General features: G+C 41.3%; 1 protein-coding gene across 1 annotated transcript in view; it reads right to left on the bottom strand.

Moving 5' to 3' along the window:
* LOC142495079 (uncharacterized) overlaps nt 1-15054 on the bottom strand; it is a 40722-nt gene extending 25668 nt beyond the window's left edge. The window contains exons 1-8 of the mRNA XM_075600028.1: nt 15010-15054; nt 8397-8482; nt 7441-7751; nt 5332-5466; nt 5102-5164; nt 3107-3226; nt 1309-1422; nt 1056-1219 (exon numbers count right to left, since the gene is read on the bottom strand). Coding sequence (XP_075456143.1) covers nt 1056-1219; nt 1309-1422; nt 3107-3226; nt 5102-5164; nt 5332-5466; nt 7441-7671 — 827 coding nt within the window. The 5' untranslated portion in view covers nt 7672-7751; nt 8397-8482; nt 15010-15054. The remainder of the gene's footprint in view (nt 1-1055; nt 1220-1308; nt 1423-3106; nt 3227-5101; nt 5165-5331; nt 5467-7440; nt 7752-8396; nt 8483-15009) is intronic.

Genomic DNA, 15054 nt, shown 5'->3' with positions numbered 1-15054 from the left:
CTCACAAAACAGACTGCTCATCTCCTCCTTAAATCCCTCTCCTAACTTCCCATCAAATTTTGGATCACCTGCAAATTTTTCCCCCTTGCCTTTAAGGCTCTCTACTCATCTGTTTCTTCCTACATATCAGTTTTGATGTCTCGTTGTGCCCTTGCTCGTCTCCTGCGCTCTACCCATAACTGTCTCCTCTCCACTCTTTTCACCTCTACTGGTCTCTTTCGCCTTAAACCTTTTTCCATCACTGCACCTTACCTGTGGAACTCCCTCACACTCCGTATCCGCCATGCACATTCTCTCCCCACCTTCAAGACAGACCTTAAAACTCATCTCTTAAATGAAGCATCTCTGTAGCCTAGAGCCATGGCAACTGTCCGACACCCACAGTCACTCCTACCAACCACTGTCTCCATGCACTGCCATCTAGTGCACTTATTTCCTCACTTCTGTCTTAAATTGTAAGTTCTCTGGGTCAGGGATTTCCTTTCATATTGTCTGAGTTTGTTGCACTTATTGTATTATTATTATTATAATTATAATTCCCTGTAATGTATTTTTTCTTTGTTAAGTGTTGAGTACACTGTGGGCTCTATATAAATAAAGATATATATGCATACTTGCACATTATTGACTCTTGAGGAGAAAATACAAAATCTCAATGGGTTTATTGTAAATCACATTTTGTATAAGCATCTGCATCCTCTGTAGTGAACATAAGCAATTGTAATCATTTGGGGCTGCAGTTTAACAATATAGCCTGTCGTTAGAATTTAATTACTAATATGAAACCTTTACAGTACCTAAAGGAGATGTGAGATTACTGAAACCTGCATCTATCTGCCTTTGCTTTTCTAATTAAAATGCTCAAACGAAGCAAATCTTGTCACACGGTTTCCATTCAGTCGGCCAAAACAAGTGACACTACTCACGCTATCCAGAGAAAGTATTATATCCTATTCTGTATTTGCAGACCACATCCACACGCAGATCAGTTAGAAACCTGTGGTTTTTTTTGTTTTTTTTACACCCGAAGTAAAGTGGGTTTAGGTTTGACGTACCGATGAAGAAAAGTTTGTTCAAAGCTTTGTTGTTCTGTTAAGGTATTCTCTAGGCCATCACCAAACATAGCACAGAACACAGAAATGGTTTCATCAGGATCATAATTACATAGTCGAAGAGCTGCCAAGATCTCCTTGAAATCGGTGATGGCCGGTAGGGCTTCCTGTATGCGACAAGGAAAACAAGACATCAGAAGACGTTTTTGTTTTACCATTCTTTTTTAGATCCCACAAGGATCCTCCTGTTTGTTACCTTCACTTGCTGGATGCGATGTGTAATGAAATCCAAATTAATTTCCCACTGCAATGGTAAAATAAGCCAGGCACCAGAATCACTGTCAAAATATTTGCAAACATTTGTTCTTTCCTGTAACAGGACAAAACAATTCATGATCCCGTTTTAACAATGATGTAATACTACTGTATTTTAGCAACACTTGAAAAGTGGACACACAACTCCACATCATGCGATACCTTCCATGATATATATTTCTTCAGCCCACATTGACAAAATACAGGGAATTAGGTAGCAAGGCAAAAGTGGTGCAATTATGGCACAAAACAAACTGCTTCAGATGTATCAAAGAAAAATCCTATTGATTTCAAAGAGATTTTTTTTTTTAAATTCACTGAATTTCTTTGCACCAGAATTACTCCACGTTTGTCTTCATACATATACCCCACAGTCTCTGAAAGCCAAAGACTAAGGCACAGACCCACAATGCTCCGTTACGTGACTTAACATGACGTAATCCTAACAACATCACATTTAGTCTAACCGCATATCTTTAAATGCCAATAACGTAATGTTGAGTCATGTTTTCTTCCGAAAAGAGCACCGCATTAAGTATAACAGCTGTTATTGATAATGAGATGCCAAAACGCGCTCTAGCACTCAGTTTCTTGGTGAGTAGCGCGTTAGAAAAACATTTCAAATAAGTCAAAGAGGCCTTTACCCTACCATCTTATATACACAAAAGCCTGTTAAGGTTAACGCAGGGACTTTACGTTACTTTAGTTAAGAGTCATATCTCAACTTGGCGATAAACTCATCCAGGCCCTGATAAAGGGCTTTTGGTGAGGGGGGGGGGGGGGGGGGCGAGAGTAAGGAGTCTATTTTAAGAGTCTTCAGTGACTTATATACCTGTGAACATACCTGAAATACCTGGAGAATAAACCAATTTGTTGTGTAGAGGAGTGTTTTGGAAGCTACAAAAAGTCAATGGGTACATGGATAAAATATTCTCTCTCTCTATGTGATTAGCTCAGCTTTTGATCTAAGTCGTTATGTAAGACTATTGTAAATCCAAATATATCAGGGTTCAAGTTACTAAGAAAGGACTGGATCAAAATCTCATCATGACAATGGGGTCAGGTTGTTAATGAAGTACCCTATTAGGATAAACTAGAATATAAGTGTTTTAGCATTACACAAATAAGATGAGAACATTAATTACATACAAATGTTTTTATAAACTAGCCATATAAAATGTCCAAATGGCAACAAACTAGTTTAAAATATAAAATATTTGACAGTTTAAAAACTCAAACGGTTATTACACTTCCTGACCTGTCCTATTTTCTTTGCTTTTACCGCATGAAGAAATTAAACGAAAAAACTATTAACAAATACAAGTGCTGAATATTTTCTAAAAATATTACTTTACAATTATTTACATATTTACAACAATTTTAAAAATGTGTAAGGTAACCAACAACATCTGTACATAATTAAATGTTTAAATTGGGTGACTATATACCCTGGTTATCACTCACAGCATGGATCACTTATTATATATTCAGTGGAAGTGGCTTAAAAAAACAACAACCAAAATCATGGTGCCTTTTATTTTATTTACACAATCCTGTCATGTAATATCATTAAAGCAATTTCACTGCATATACCGTATGATCAAAAATAGTATGACGCTTTAAAAGGTTTTCTCCCCACATGGGCCTGCAGTTTATTTCTCAGTGAACTGGAATTAATTGCATGAACTGTATTTCAAGAACGTCTGCGAACGTGTCTCAAATAAAGTAGAGTTCTGTACCTCAAACATATATGTCATGACCATTCCTTTTCCAGGTATGTAGAAGGATCTTGTACGCTCATTTTCCAAATCGTTTGGAATGCCATTGCCATCTTGTTTCATGACATCAGGGTTGCCTGACTGCAAAATGGAAATGTTACGCACAAACCCATGACGTATGGAATGTAAAGCAGTGTCCAAACAAGCCAGGCAGAAAATGTGTCTAAATGTACATTAACGACATTATAATTGGATCACTTTTTCTGATAGTAACTCAGGATACAAGAGATGACTTAGATGAAATGACTTATTGAAATGATTCATGGTTTGATAATATAATGGAATTGGGCCCTTGTTCATGGTAAATATAGGGATTTATTTAGTTGGTTTAAAAATGCTACGGCCTACTAAATGCAATCTGAGAGCAGCTTCTATCCATCTTCATCGTGTATTATGTACATGTAGCCCTGTGTAATTTTAGGGTTACATGCCTCTCTCCTCCTGTGCAGTAATCCCTGTTAAAAGGGCAGGTTTGCCAGGAGTAATCACGAGGTTTGCCCTCATCCCCTGTGATGTGTATTGTGTAGTGAAGGAAGTGACATCATGCTCTGTGTCAAATTACAGTGACACAGGGGTGGTGCCTACTGGAGCTATATAGTATGCATCACTTCCTGAATTTAGTGTGTTGAAGTGTGTGTGAGTGTCTCATCCCACTTGAATGAGACTGTCTGGCCCAACACAGTGCCAGGGCTCTGGCAAGGATTGTGGCCCTCCCTTAGGGGAGAGGTGGGCAGACTATTCCCCTTACTCTATTAGAGAGTAAGGGAAGAGCAAGGACAGCTTCTAGGGCCCTGACTAGGAGTGGTGTCCAGGGACTTCCTTGAGGTGGGCAACCTTGATGATGTGCGGCTAGAGACCGGCCGCAATGATGGGCAGTCTGCCACTAAAGATGACAATAAAGAATGTCCAATTTGAAAGAACCTTCTTGCGTGAGAGTGGAGTTATTCAGGGAGAAGCTGCACCCAGAGGTTCTCATCCAGAGACTCCTCCCTGCTGTCGTGGGGACCTGGAAGAGATGGAGGCGCTGTACCAGAAGTGAGTTGTTCTCAGCATTACCTGACGAGCCAGTCCTGATGTATTTCCCTATACCATCAAGCGGGAGACTCAGGAGTCCTGTAAGCCAGCAGGTGCACCACACTGTCGTACATGTAACATGGGGCAGTTTCCTCACGTAAGGGGCCAATATGAGATTGGGGGGGGGAGGGGGGAAACACCGTTACATACAAATGAATAACAATAGTACATATTTTGCTATGGATGTCCTATAAATGTGAAAGAGAAGAGTTGTGTTTACAGCAGCACTTGCACCTTTTGACCTTTGTAATGGAAAGAAGTATTGTTTCCACACTGTATTATTCCTTTCCAAAGCACTTTACAGCTGTGCATCAGAGCGATGCAAAAAGCCAGGACCGACTTGGAACATCGCAGGGCCTGGTGCAAACTGTGAGTGCTGGGCCATTACACCCCCCCAGGAGCCCTACCTGGGGGGCAATTGTGACAGCGACAAAGGAGGAAGTCCACCCACGGGGCCTGACATGGAAGTTGGGCCACGCCAGAAGTCGGGCCCGACTTCCGTTATTGCCGCCTGGTGGCTCCCTCCATCGCCGCTGCCACTCCTGCTCCACAGGTGGGGTCCCAGGGGAGAGGAGCAGGGCCTCTGCAAGGGTGACGTCTGGTGCAGTCCCAATGCTGGCACCGTCATCAAGCCGGCCCTGCATACAGCCACCCTCTTTCATGGACAGTTCTATGGGATTTAAAGCAGCATTGTAGATTGCATCTATATTTATTAGCACTCTATATTCACATTGACTTACCTATTACTATAAGCAATGCATTTTCAAATTGTGCAAATGGCTGAGGAGTTGTAATATAATACAGTACTTAATAAACAAAATAATATATTACATATAAAGAATAATACAATTTAATGTATGCAGAGTAATATAGAAATGTTACCTCATTTTGAGTGTTAATGAATTTTCCTTGGCCATACAGTTCTTGGGGAAATAGCACCATACCCTAAATGCAATAAAAAAACAATAAGTAATACAATTAAATTGACCCCTTTGCTGCCATGTGAAATGGGTCATGTTAGGTTTTAATGGATCCTCTGGCAGCTAAGGGGTTAACCAAAGAAATGCACAGAAAGTTTAAAAAAAAAAAAAGGAAAACATATATTCCCATACCTTTTCATCATCAAAATACATTCGGGTGCCGTTCTGAGTGAAACAGGTATAAAGGGTCCCGTTTTTGTGAAGAAAGCTCTCAAATGTCAATGATACTTCCTCTGGTTCCAAGGTGCTGCGTACTCCAGGCTTGTTCTTTATACGGGAAATATATGTGGAGTTCAGTGAATTTAAATGCACCTATTGCTATGAAAAGACTAAAAATTGATTCACTCTTCCGCAAAGTTGCAGTCATATTGTATGAAAACTTCTGTAGCAATGAAGAATATTCCCCCCACCTTTCTCACGTCCGGTATTGTTTTCTATATAGATGTGCTTACTCTCCATGCACTGTAACCCTGAGGAAGGTTCCTATGGGGACTGAAACGTCGTTCTGCACTTTCTTTTTGTGTGTGCTGTATTTCTTCAGCTGTGTACTATGGTGGTAATATTTAAAGGTCCAGACCAAGGGCAGCGTTTAAAAAATAATAATATATATGGGATTGAAGCAGGGCTGAGTTGCGGGGCTGAGTCCTGGGGCTGAGTTGCGTTAATTTCAGCTCTGGGGACCCCTGCTTCCAGAGATACTTACCTCCGTATGGGGTGCCGGTATCTCTCTTGCGTTTAAATGTCCCGGTCATGCGGGCCAATAGGAAGCTGCACTCAATGATGTCACGGCTTCCTATTGGCTTGCGGGACTTTAAAGCCACCATTACAAGAATCCCAGCTACCCTAGCCAGAGCTGCTATGGGCACCCCATACGGATGTAAGTATCTCGAGAAGCAGGGGGTCCCCGGATCGGAAATCAACATGGTTCCGCTCTGGAGACCCCTGCTTCAAATTTATTTTAAGAAAAATTAAAATACAAAAACAGCTGCGCTGCTCTTTTAACAGAGTAAACTACACGTTTTAAATGATGAAGTTCGAAAAAGTTGCTATGTGTTAAAGATTAAAACTAAACATGGCTGTGCTGGAATGCATGAGGTTACTAGAAAAAGCCAATGTGTTCCAGAGCAAGCGTCCAGAAGTAGCTTAAAAAAAATCCTGTAGAGAGAGATTGCACTACTATAATTATTGAATAAACAAGCTATTTGTATGTGTTGTGCATTGCATTTGGCTGCTTTGACCTAAATGTACACTTAAATCAATTCTTCATTAGCAACTGTCACCAGTGCCAGCTCGTGCCCTGTATCCTCCCTAAGGCAGGAAGTTTCTGTTATCTGTGACTCGATAGATTAGGCTGAGTCCATGCTGCCGCAGACCATGAGGTGGCGTCCGCCCACGGCGCAATCACATTGCCTTAAGGCATTGATTGCGCCCATAAACCGCGCGGACAGCAGGAGGGGGCGCGCAACATTTCTCAGTGCGACGGGCAGGTCACGTGAGCGGTTTGCCCAATGAGGGCGAACCAGCTCCGTAACATCACTGACACGAACCTAGACACACACCTCGACGATGTGTCTAGCATGTCCGAAAAAAGCACCAGCTTCACGCGGGTGATGTCACGGACGCGCACGCCACAGCGCGGGCAAAGGCTGTATGGACTCAGCCTTAGGGTAAGTCCCCGTTAACACTGAGCGGGCTGAGCAAGCAGCGCTTGCGGCGGAGACTTACATATAAAAATATATGTAAGTCCCCGCTCACGCGGTGCCCGCGGCGCTTGTGCGCGGGCACACACGCTCACCCGCGATCGGCGCTTAGGTAAATAAAAAACCTCTACTTACCCGCGGGCTCAACTACCCGCAATGCCCCCCCCCCCCGCACACGCGTACAAGCAGGACACCCGGCGCTCATGCTTGGAGCGCCAGCGGGGACAAAGCCTTAGGCTCTGACACCTGGCTTCCATGGCTTAACATCTGTAATACAGGTTAACTTCACAATCATTGATTTATGGCCTCCCACAGTACAGAAGGGGCAAGTATACACAAAGAGATTTATTTTTTGTGAACAATGCTCTCTTCTTTGCATGTACAGTACTAACTATATCCACTTATAACTACAAACATGCAAAGGAGCAAAAAATGTTAAGTACAATAAATATCTGCATTCTAAATACTTAGCATAAGGTGGCACAGCCACCCTACCTTCAGTATCTTATTAACATACTTTATATGGGTATAATAGCCATACCTCTATGTTCTCTTCAAGCCTATAAAAACCTTGTACCATCTGCTCAATATCTTCAGCTATTTCCTCATCCTCCAATTTTGATTCTTCAAAAACCTGCTTGCCAATTGAAGTGTTATCAGGCAGGGTGGATGCTGAGCCATTTTTCGTCTCGGTGGCTCTTTCCTCGTTGCAGTGTTTATGTTTCGTGCTGTGCTTCTTAACTGAATGACTTTTAGATGCCCCAGTTCCCATTTGTGTTGAAGTGCTCCAAATTTACAGCACAGGTTGTGTTCAGCTTGTATTCAAGAGCTTGAATGTTATTGAGAAATTGCCTTTAAATCAAGTAAAAGTCACAATAGAAAATAACGAGTCAGTAGATCTCAGTTGTACACCAGTACTACCGACAATAGCAAATACCACACACTGAAATGATATTTAGTACAAAAATTACTTTGTCTGAATTACATTATCTAAATAATATTCACGACAATAAGTGCCTCTTAGAAAATGTTTGAAGTATTGAAAGGTCACTAATGTTTGAGGTGTTTGGTATTGAAAGGTCATTAACTAAAATATGACAATACATTCATGAAGATTATGTTGGTCCTAAAAGTTGCAAATAGTTTATAGTTAATATGAAAACTACAGTATAAACTCAGTTTAAAAAATCTTAAAAAACAACAATGTATATATATGTATATACTGTATTTATATATATATACACACTCCTCCAATATACACACTCCTCCTGTCTGACAAACGTTGTAGGTTAAAATTTTGAAAGATCGCACTTATGGCTATACTAAATAATCAGTTGATCTACTTTAAAAAAACCCCAAATATGACAAATTCACAAGGACATCAAAATATACATTCTAACATTACTTAAACTAAAAAAAATGTATATAGTTTATTGCACACATAACATTACAATTAAATATTTGTATGCTTATATCCCACATACAACCTAGTTTTACCTTGTAATGTTTCTTCTTGGAATTGTGCAGCATCTTGCAGTAAACTCTTTCTGGATATATGTATATTCAATAAGCGTAATGAAAAGCTAATAAGAACCGAAGACATGTTACTGTACACCATGCTTTATAAATCTGACAGTAAAGGCATGTGAGAGTTGCTTGGTAGCTGTTATTGAGTCTAGCGATGGTAATGTTGCCTCCAGGGACACCTGGTTGCCTTAGAGCTTAAGGAAAACTTTGTCTTGCAGCTCTGCCCCACCTACTGTAGAAACTGCCCGGACATCAGCTGAACTACCAAAAGTGGACTCTGTGAGACCTCACATCACATTATTTAAATAATACTCATATGATACACACAAAAGGGGTTCTGCTCAGGGCTGCCACCTTCACCGGGGACTTTTTGCAATTACATTTTTTACATTTATTTGTATATTTATTTCTCTCACCAGCAGCAAAGACTGCGGCAGCGAGGGCGGGATCTCCCCCTGCAAGGTCCAGTCAGCGTGGCTCCGTGACATCAAATGGCACGCGTCGCCATGACAACGTGACGTCATGTGATGTCGTGGCACCATGCGGTGTCAAGTTACCATGACAAGGGGATGCCTTATGGCACCGAGGTGTCACGAGACACCCGTTGCCATGGTAATGTGACACAGTGTGGCGGCATGATTTCATGCAGCGTCCGTTGCCATGGCAAAGCTGCACCATTTGACGTCGTGAAGCCATGTTGATGGGATTTGAATGGGGAGATGCCGATGCCACCGCCCGTAGATTTTTTGGGTAAACCCATAGCCTGGAGATACGTGGTCGAAACCCGTAGTTTCCGGATCACATCCTGAGTTGTGGCAACCCTGGTTCTGCTCAACAGTTAAAATGAAATAAATACAGCCCACTATGCTATTTTTAAGTATATAGGAGGCAAACTACATTACTGTGGTCAGTTGTCCAAAAAAGAAGTGTTTCAACAGTAGGCAAAACCTTTTTTTATTTGGACTAACAGAATATAGTAAAAGACAGGCACTAACTTCTGTACTGCAGCCTGACCTGAGGTAGAGAATAGTGCTTTTGAGAGCTTGTCTTAAATCAATATTCTATTCTCTATAGGGAGAAGGAGTGGCTCAGTGAGTAAAGACACTGGGGCCTATGCAGTAAGCGTTCATAAGCGACTTATCGAGCACTTATAGCCCAAAATGCCTACTGCTATTCAGTAAGCCTCGATTAGTGGGCGATAAAGGCCTGTGTCGCCCCCCAAAATTTTGTTCAAAACCAAATCGCCGAGTGAGCGTCGATAAGCCACATCAACGCTTTTTGGAATGTTCATAAACTCGTTCAATTCTAGTAGCCGCGAGTAGGTTATCGACGCCTATCGCGGACCTAGAATGGATCAAAGTTAAGATACTGTAGCAGTGACCTGCTTCATGAATTACATTTGAGTGACTGATGACCCTGTTCTCAAATAAAATCTGAATTCTACCATTTGTGAATTCATAAAATGAAACTAGGAAGGAGATGTATTCTTTAGCTAAACATTATAGTAACATCACCATGTGTTCAGGTGGAGCTGCACAGCCATAAGGGGACACAAATAGCTGTACACGTGTGTAGATGAGATCATCACTACAAATATGTTTGTTACTTCACGAGTGCAATGAGTTGATACATGTCACTTCATAACAACAAGATCCACACTAACTCAGGGTGTTAAAGCAGCAAAACATATGAAATCTTATATATATATATATATATATATATATATATATATATATTTTTTTTTTTTTAATAAATCAGTTCTGTAGTATTAGATAATAGTGGCTGTTTTTTTTTTTTTTAATTCAACCCTTAATGCCATTTTTAATGAGTTTTTAACTCACTTCTAAGTCACCTCCCAAGCAGCGCAAGATCTTTGCAACACTTTCCTATTTGGGATCATGTGTTGCAAATGTTCCCAGCAGTTTGAGCTGCAAACTGTAACAATAGATAATGTTACCTTAGTAATATAATGATACAGGCAGTCCTCGGTTATCCGACACAATGCGTTGCTCAAAATGGCGTTGTAAAGCGAAACACGTTTTCCCATAGGAACACTGTTTAAATGAAAGGTTCCGTTCCTGAAGGCATTTTTAACACTAAAATACACCAAATATTTTATGCAGACAATAAGATATGCAGCACACACATAAATTATATACTGTATTATATATATAATATAACATAATAAATAATATATTATATAGTATAATATAATATTATATAGTATAATATTATATATATACGCTCTTACAACGCTTTGCAACGTTGTTTATGTGAATGTGTATATATATACACACATACACAACTTTGCAAAGCGTCGTAAGAGCGTTGGATAAGCCGTTTTGGCGTTGTAAAAATGAATATAGGTATGTATTGCATAGCGTTGGATAAGCCATTCGTTGTAAAGCGAAGCGTTGTAAAACGAGGACTGCCTGTACATTCGAGCTGCTGAGTTACACTGACTGAAGCAGCCATTATGTGAGGCCTCCGATATATACAGTAGTACAGGTGCTCGTGACGGGGCGTGTGACGTCACGATTGCTTGTACTTGCCGAGATCTGTGTCCTGCAGGGTTGTGCGATGGGGGGCGGGGCGAAGGGGTGTCAGGAGGCATGCCCGTGACATCACGTGAGCAGCTCGCCCTCATTGGCTGGACCGCGCACGTGACCGGGCTACCGCGTGGCAAATTCAAACCAGTTTGTCGCACAAAGTATTGGTTGCCCCGTCGTGCTCGCGGTCTTTACACTTGCGCATTGGAGTCCCGCTGTTTGTTTAAGGCGCGAGCGACATCGCTCACGCTGTCTGATGTACTAAGGACGCGGCTTTAGGGACACAATTAGGATTTATAACAGGAGCACTAAACGATTGCCAGCTTAGGTAAGAATGTAGAATTATACAGTCACATGCTTTACATACACAAATAAGAAAGAACAAAAAAGTTGGAAAGTAGTATTGCTGCTTTAAAACTGGCTACCAAGCCCCTATCTATTCTTCTTATCTTTATTAATCCACTAATATGCACAGTGGGGCTACAGATTAAGTAAATACTTGATTGACAAGCACACCCATATTCAGAGTCCACAATGAAAAATATTATTATTATCAAAAAGAAAGTCTACTCATTCTTTAAAGAAACCAAAACAGACATATATTTCATTTAGGATTGAATAAAGGAAGATCATTACATAAGTTGTTCTTCAAATGTTGTTTTTTCAAACTAACATGGACTGCACCATACATTTTGACTTACAGTAAATGATCATTTGCTCAATTTACATATTTTCTTTATCTGGCAATATCACTTGTGAGCACATTCACGTCTCGAACAGGTCTGCAACCCCCATCTCTTGGCATACAATACTTCCACTGCAGCTAGGGATTCTGGGAAATGACATGCAAATGAGCACACAGTATCACCTTTTGTTATCTGGAAACAATTACATTTTGTCTGTTAATGTTTCTGTAAATAATTGTACATCATTTTATAATGAAGACCTCTAACCCAGGGGTGCGCAAAGTTTCCCCTCTGCTCTCCCCTGCTGGCTCCATCCTCCTGCTCGCGGCCCCCCTCTTACCTTATCTCTGGTGCTTCTGACATCAAGTCATCATATGACAATGCGGCATCATTTGACGCGTTGCCATGGTGATACATTGCCCGAAGCCACAGCCTCACGCACTCCCCCGGCATTTCATTTAAATGCCTTTGGGAAGGGCATAGGGCCTCTGCAAGCCCCGCGCTGCCCCCCCCCTCCCCAGAATACCTTGTGCCCCCCTCCAGAAAACCTTACGCCCCGTCTGCCCCCCAGTTTGTGCACCCCTGCTCTAACCAATAGGCATTCAGATTGGGTGAATGTATTTCATAAAAACTTTGCATATTATGAACCCACAGTTGTATAAGGACAATATATTTTAACACAGTGCAACACAAACAACTTACAATTCTGTCCTTTTTATGTTGGACTATCTTAAATAAAATACATTCATTTTATATTTGAGGCAAATATCTTATTGACCTATCTAATGTACTTTGAACTGCTTCAGTCATTTTTTTTGCCACAAAATAAAATGTGAAGAGGTTGCTGAACAATAGAAATAAAACCTGAAAATATATATTTGGTCAAAATGCATATAAGGGCTCAAACCACATGGTCCTTTATTAATTAATAGCATGTTCTTGTATAGTGCTGCTAGTTTTACATAGCGCTTTACAGAGACATTTTGCAGGCACAGATCCCTGTCCCGTGGAGCTTACAATCTATGTTTTATGGCACCTGAGGCACAGGGAGATAAAGTGACTTGGCCCAAGATTAGAAGGAGCCGACACTGGGAATTGAACCAGGTTCACTGCTCCAAACTCAGTGCCAGACAGTGTCTTTACTCACTGAGCAATATGCTACCATGCCAGGTCCTATGAAAGGGCCACACTCTTGTGTATTACCTGCGTTGATGATCCAGAGAGGACGCATGAGAATGTCTCCCAATAAGAAGACAAAATATTAAAGAAAATGAGAAAAACTATAGAATAAGGAATAATCTTCTATAAACTAAGGATTGAGGGCTTCAATCAAGCTTGAGGACGGCTTATCATCATAGGATGTTTTCAAGTTACAAATACACAAAGGGCCGCCGACTTGGGAGGAATGCAGGGACATTTGTTCAGGGCCCAGCGGTGGAGTGGGGCCTGCCCCGGACGTTGGAGCCAAGACGTTTTGGCTCCGCAGGAAGTCAGTTTCAACTTCTGCTATCGGCCACCTGCGTGGGCCTCCCTCCACTGCCGGGTAGAGTACAAGCCTCCACTTAACAGGTAGGGCCTGAAGGGCAATAAAAGAAAGATGTGGGAGCGTGAGAATAAGAGGGATTGGGTGATAAAGTGTGGGGAGTGTGAGAGGGAGAAGGGGAAGTGAGAGTGTGGGGAGAGGAAATGAGGGGAGAAACAAAGAGAGGAGGGAGACAGAAAGAGGGGAGAGTGTAAGGAACAAAATGGGGAGAATGTAAGAGAGAAGGGAGTGAGAGAGGGAAGGACGAGTGAGGGAGAGAGAATGGAGGGTAGTGAGATGGAGAGGGGGTGAGAGAGGGAGGAGTGTGAGAGAGGGAGCTCATGGGGTCAAGTACATGAGGGGTGCATACACTGGGACCCGGGAAACCTGTCGGCGGTCCTCAATGCACAATAGGCAACAGAGGGCCAGAGGGGCTCACCATCAGGATGACTTGAAGGAATTCTTACACATCACAGGAATAGCAGGAAAAACACAGGATGCAGCTAACTCCTTTAAGAAGTGTGGAGAGAATCCCAGGCCATTAATCCTACTTCATCACTGTTCCTGACCTCTCGACAAGGAGACTTTCATGAGGATGATATATTTTCATGCATGTGTAATGACATTTAGGGAAATAAATTAAAGCCACAGATAAATTTACTTGTTATTACAGATAAATTAGAAACAGAACCGATCTGTGTTGGCGTCAGTAGATGCCATCATCAGGCTTTGTTGAAATGACCGGGAGATAGAGCCGTTTGTTTGTATACTTTTGGTACTGCATAAAAAATAGGCATTGTGGGAAAAGTGACAGTCAGATATTTAATTAACCTCTTCATGTTAAATATCAAACAGCCACTTTTTCCAGAATTCCTATTTTTATACAGTACCAAAAGTGCACAAATAAACAGGTCTTTGTTAGAACCACTATCTAAATTCATAGTGTGTGCATACAAAAGTCGCAAGTAAAGGATTCAGCACGTTTTGTCGATTCTACAGACCTTGGATGTATCAGAAGTGAAATTCCTCTGTACATTAGGTATTACATCTTTATTTACCAATAGCCCACATAGAGAGGCATGGTGTGTATTATAGAGTAATTTACAAAGTAAAACTTATTATCCAGACACGTCAGTCTTAATAACAATGGAAGAATTTGTTTTGGAGAATCATATTTGGGTTGATAATGTTAATCTTGGTAAGTTTTAGGAAGGATTTATCTATGGACTTTCGCTAGACAACCCTTTTGTATCACTTTAAATGGGTTCGATTGATTGACGATGTGCTATTTCTGTCAAAAGGTGATTTAAAGACAGTTACAGTTTTAATTATATCTCAATAATCATTTTGGAGGCTTGAAATTTACTCTAATGCATGACGTGAAAAATATTTTTTTTGGTTTGTACAGGATGGTGTTTACATTGAACATTATATTGTAAGCCTTTTACGTGTATTACTTTACTTGTGTATGATTCCATGCAAGGCATATGATTGAGACTATCCCTAAACCTGTCTTGAGGGGGTTATTATTATTATTATTGAATAAATTGTTGTATTTGTAATTATTGCATTCTAAAAATATTACAGGTGGATACTCCCCCTCCCTTTCCCTTCTCCAGACAACCTCCCCAAATAATCTTCCCGCAGTCTCGCCCACCACCCACTCCCTCAGGATGATCTCCTCTCCCTCCCGCCACCAACTTCCCCTAAATGATCCCCCCTCTCTCCCACCCGCTTCCCCATGATTAACTAACTTGCTCCCACCACCTGCTCACCCCCAAATAAAATTCACACCTGCCCACCACCCGTTCCCGCAGATGAATTACCTCCCGCCTCCCGGATGATCTCCTCTACCTCCATTTTTCCTGCAC

The sequence above is a fragment of the Ascaphus truei genome, chromosome 5, assembly GCF_040206685.1.
Source record: "Ascaphus truei isolate aAscTru1 chromosome 5, aAscTru1.hap1, whole genome shotgun sequence".
Classification (NCBI taxonomy): Eukaryota; Metazoa; Chordata; class Amphibia; order Anura; family Ascaphidae; genus Ascaphus; species Ascaphus truei.
This window is presented reverse-complemented; position numbering and strand designations above follow the sequence as displayed.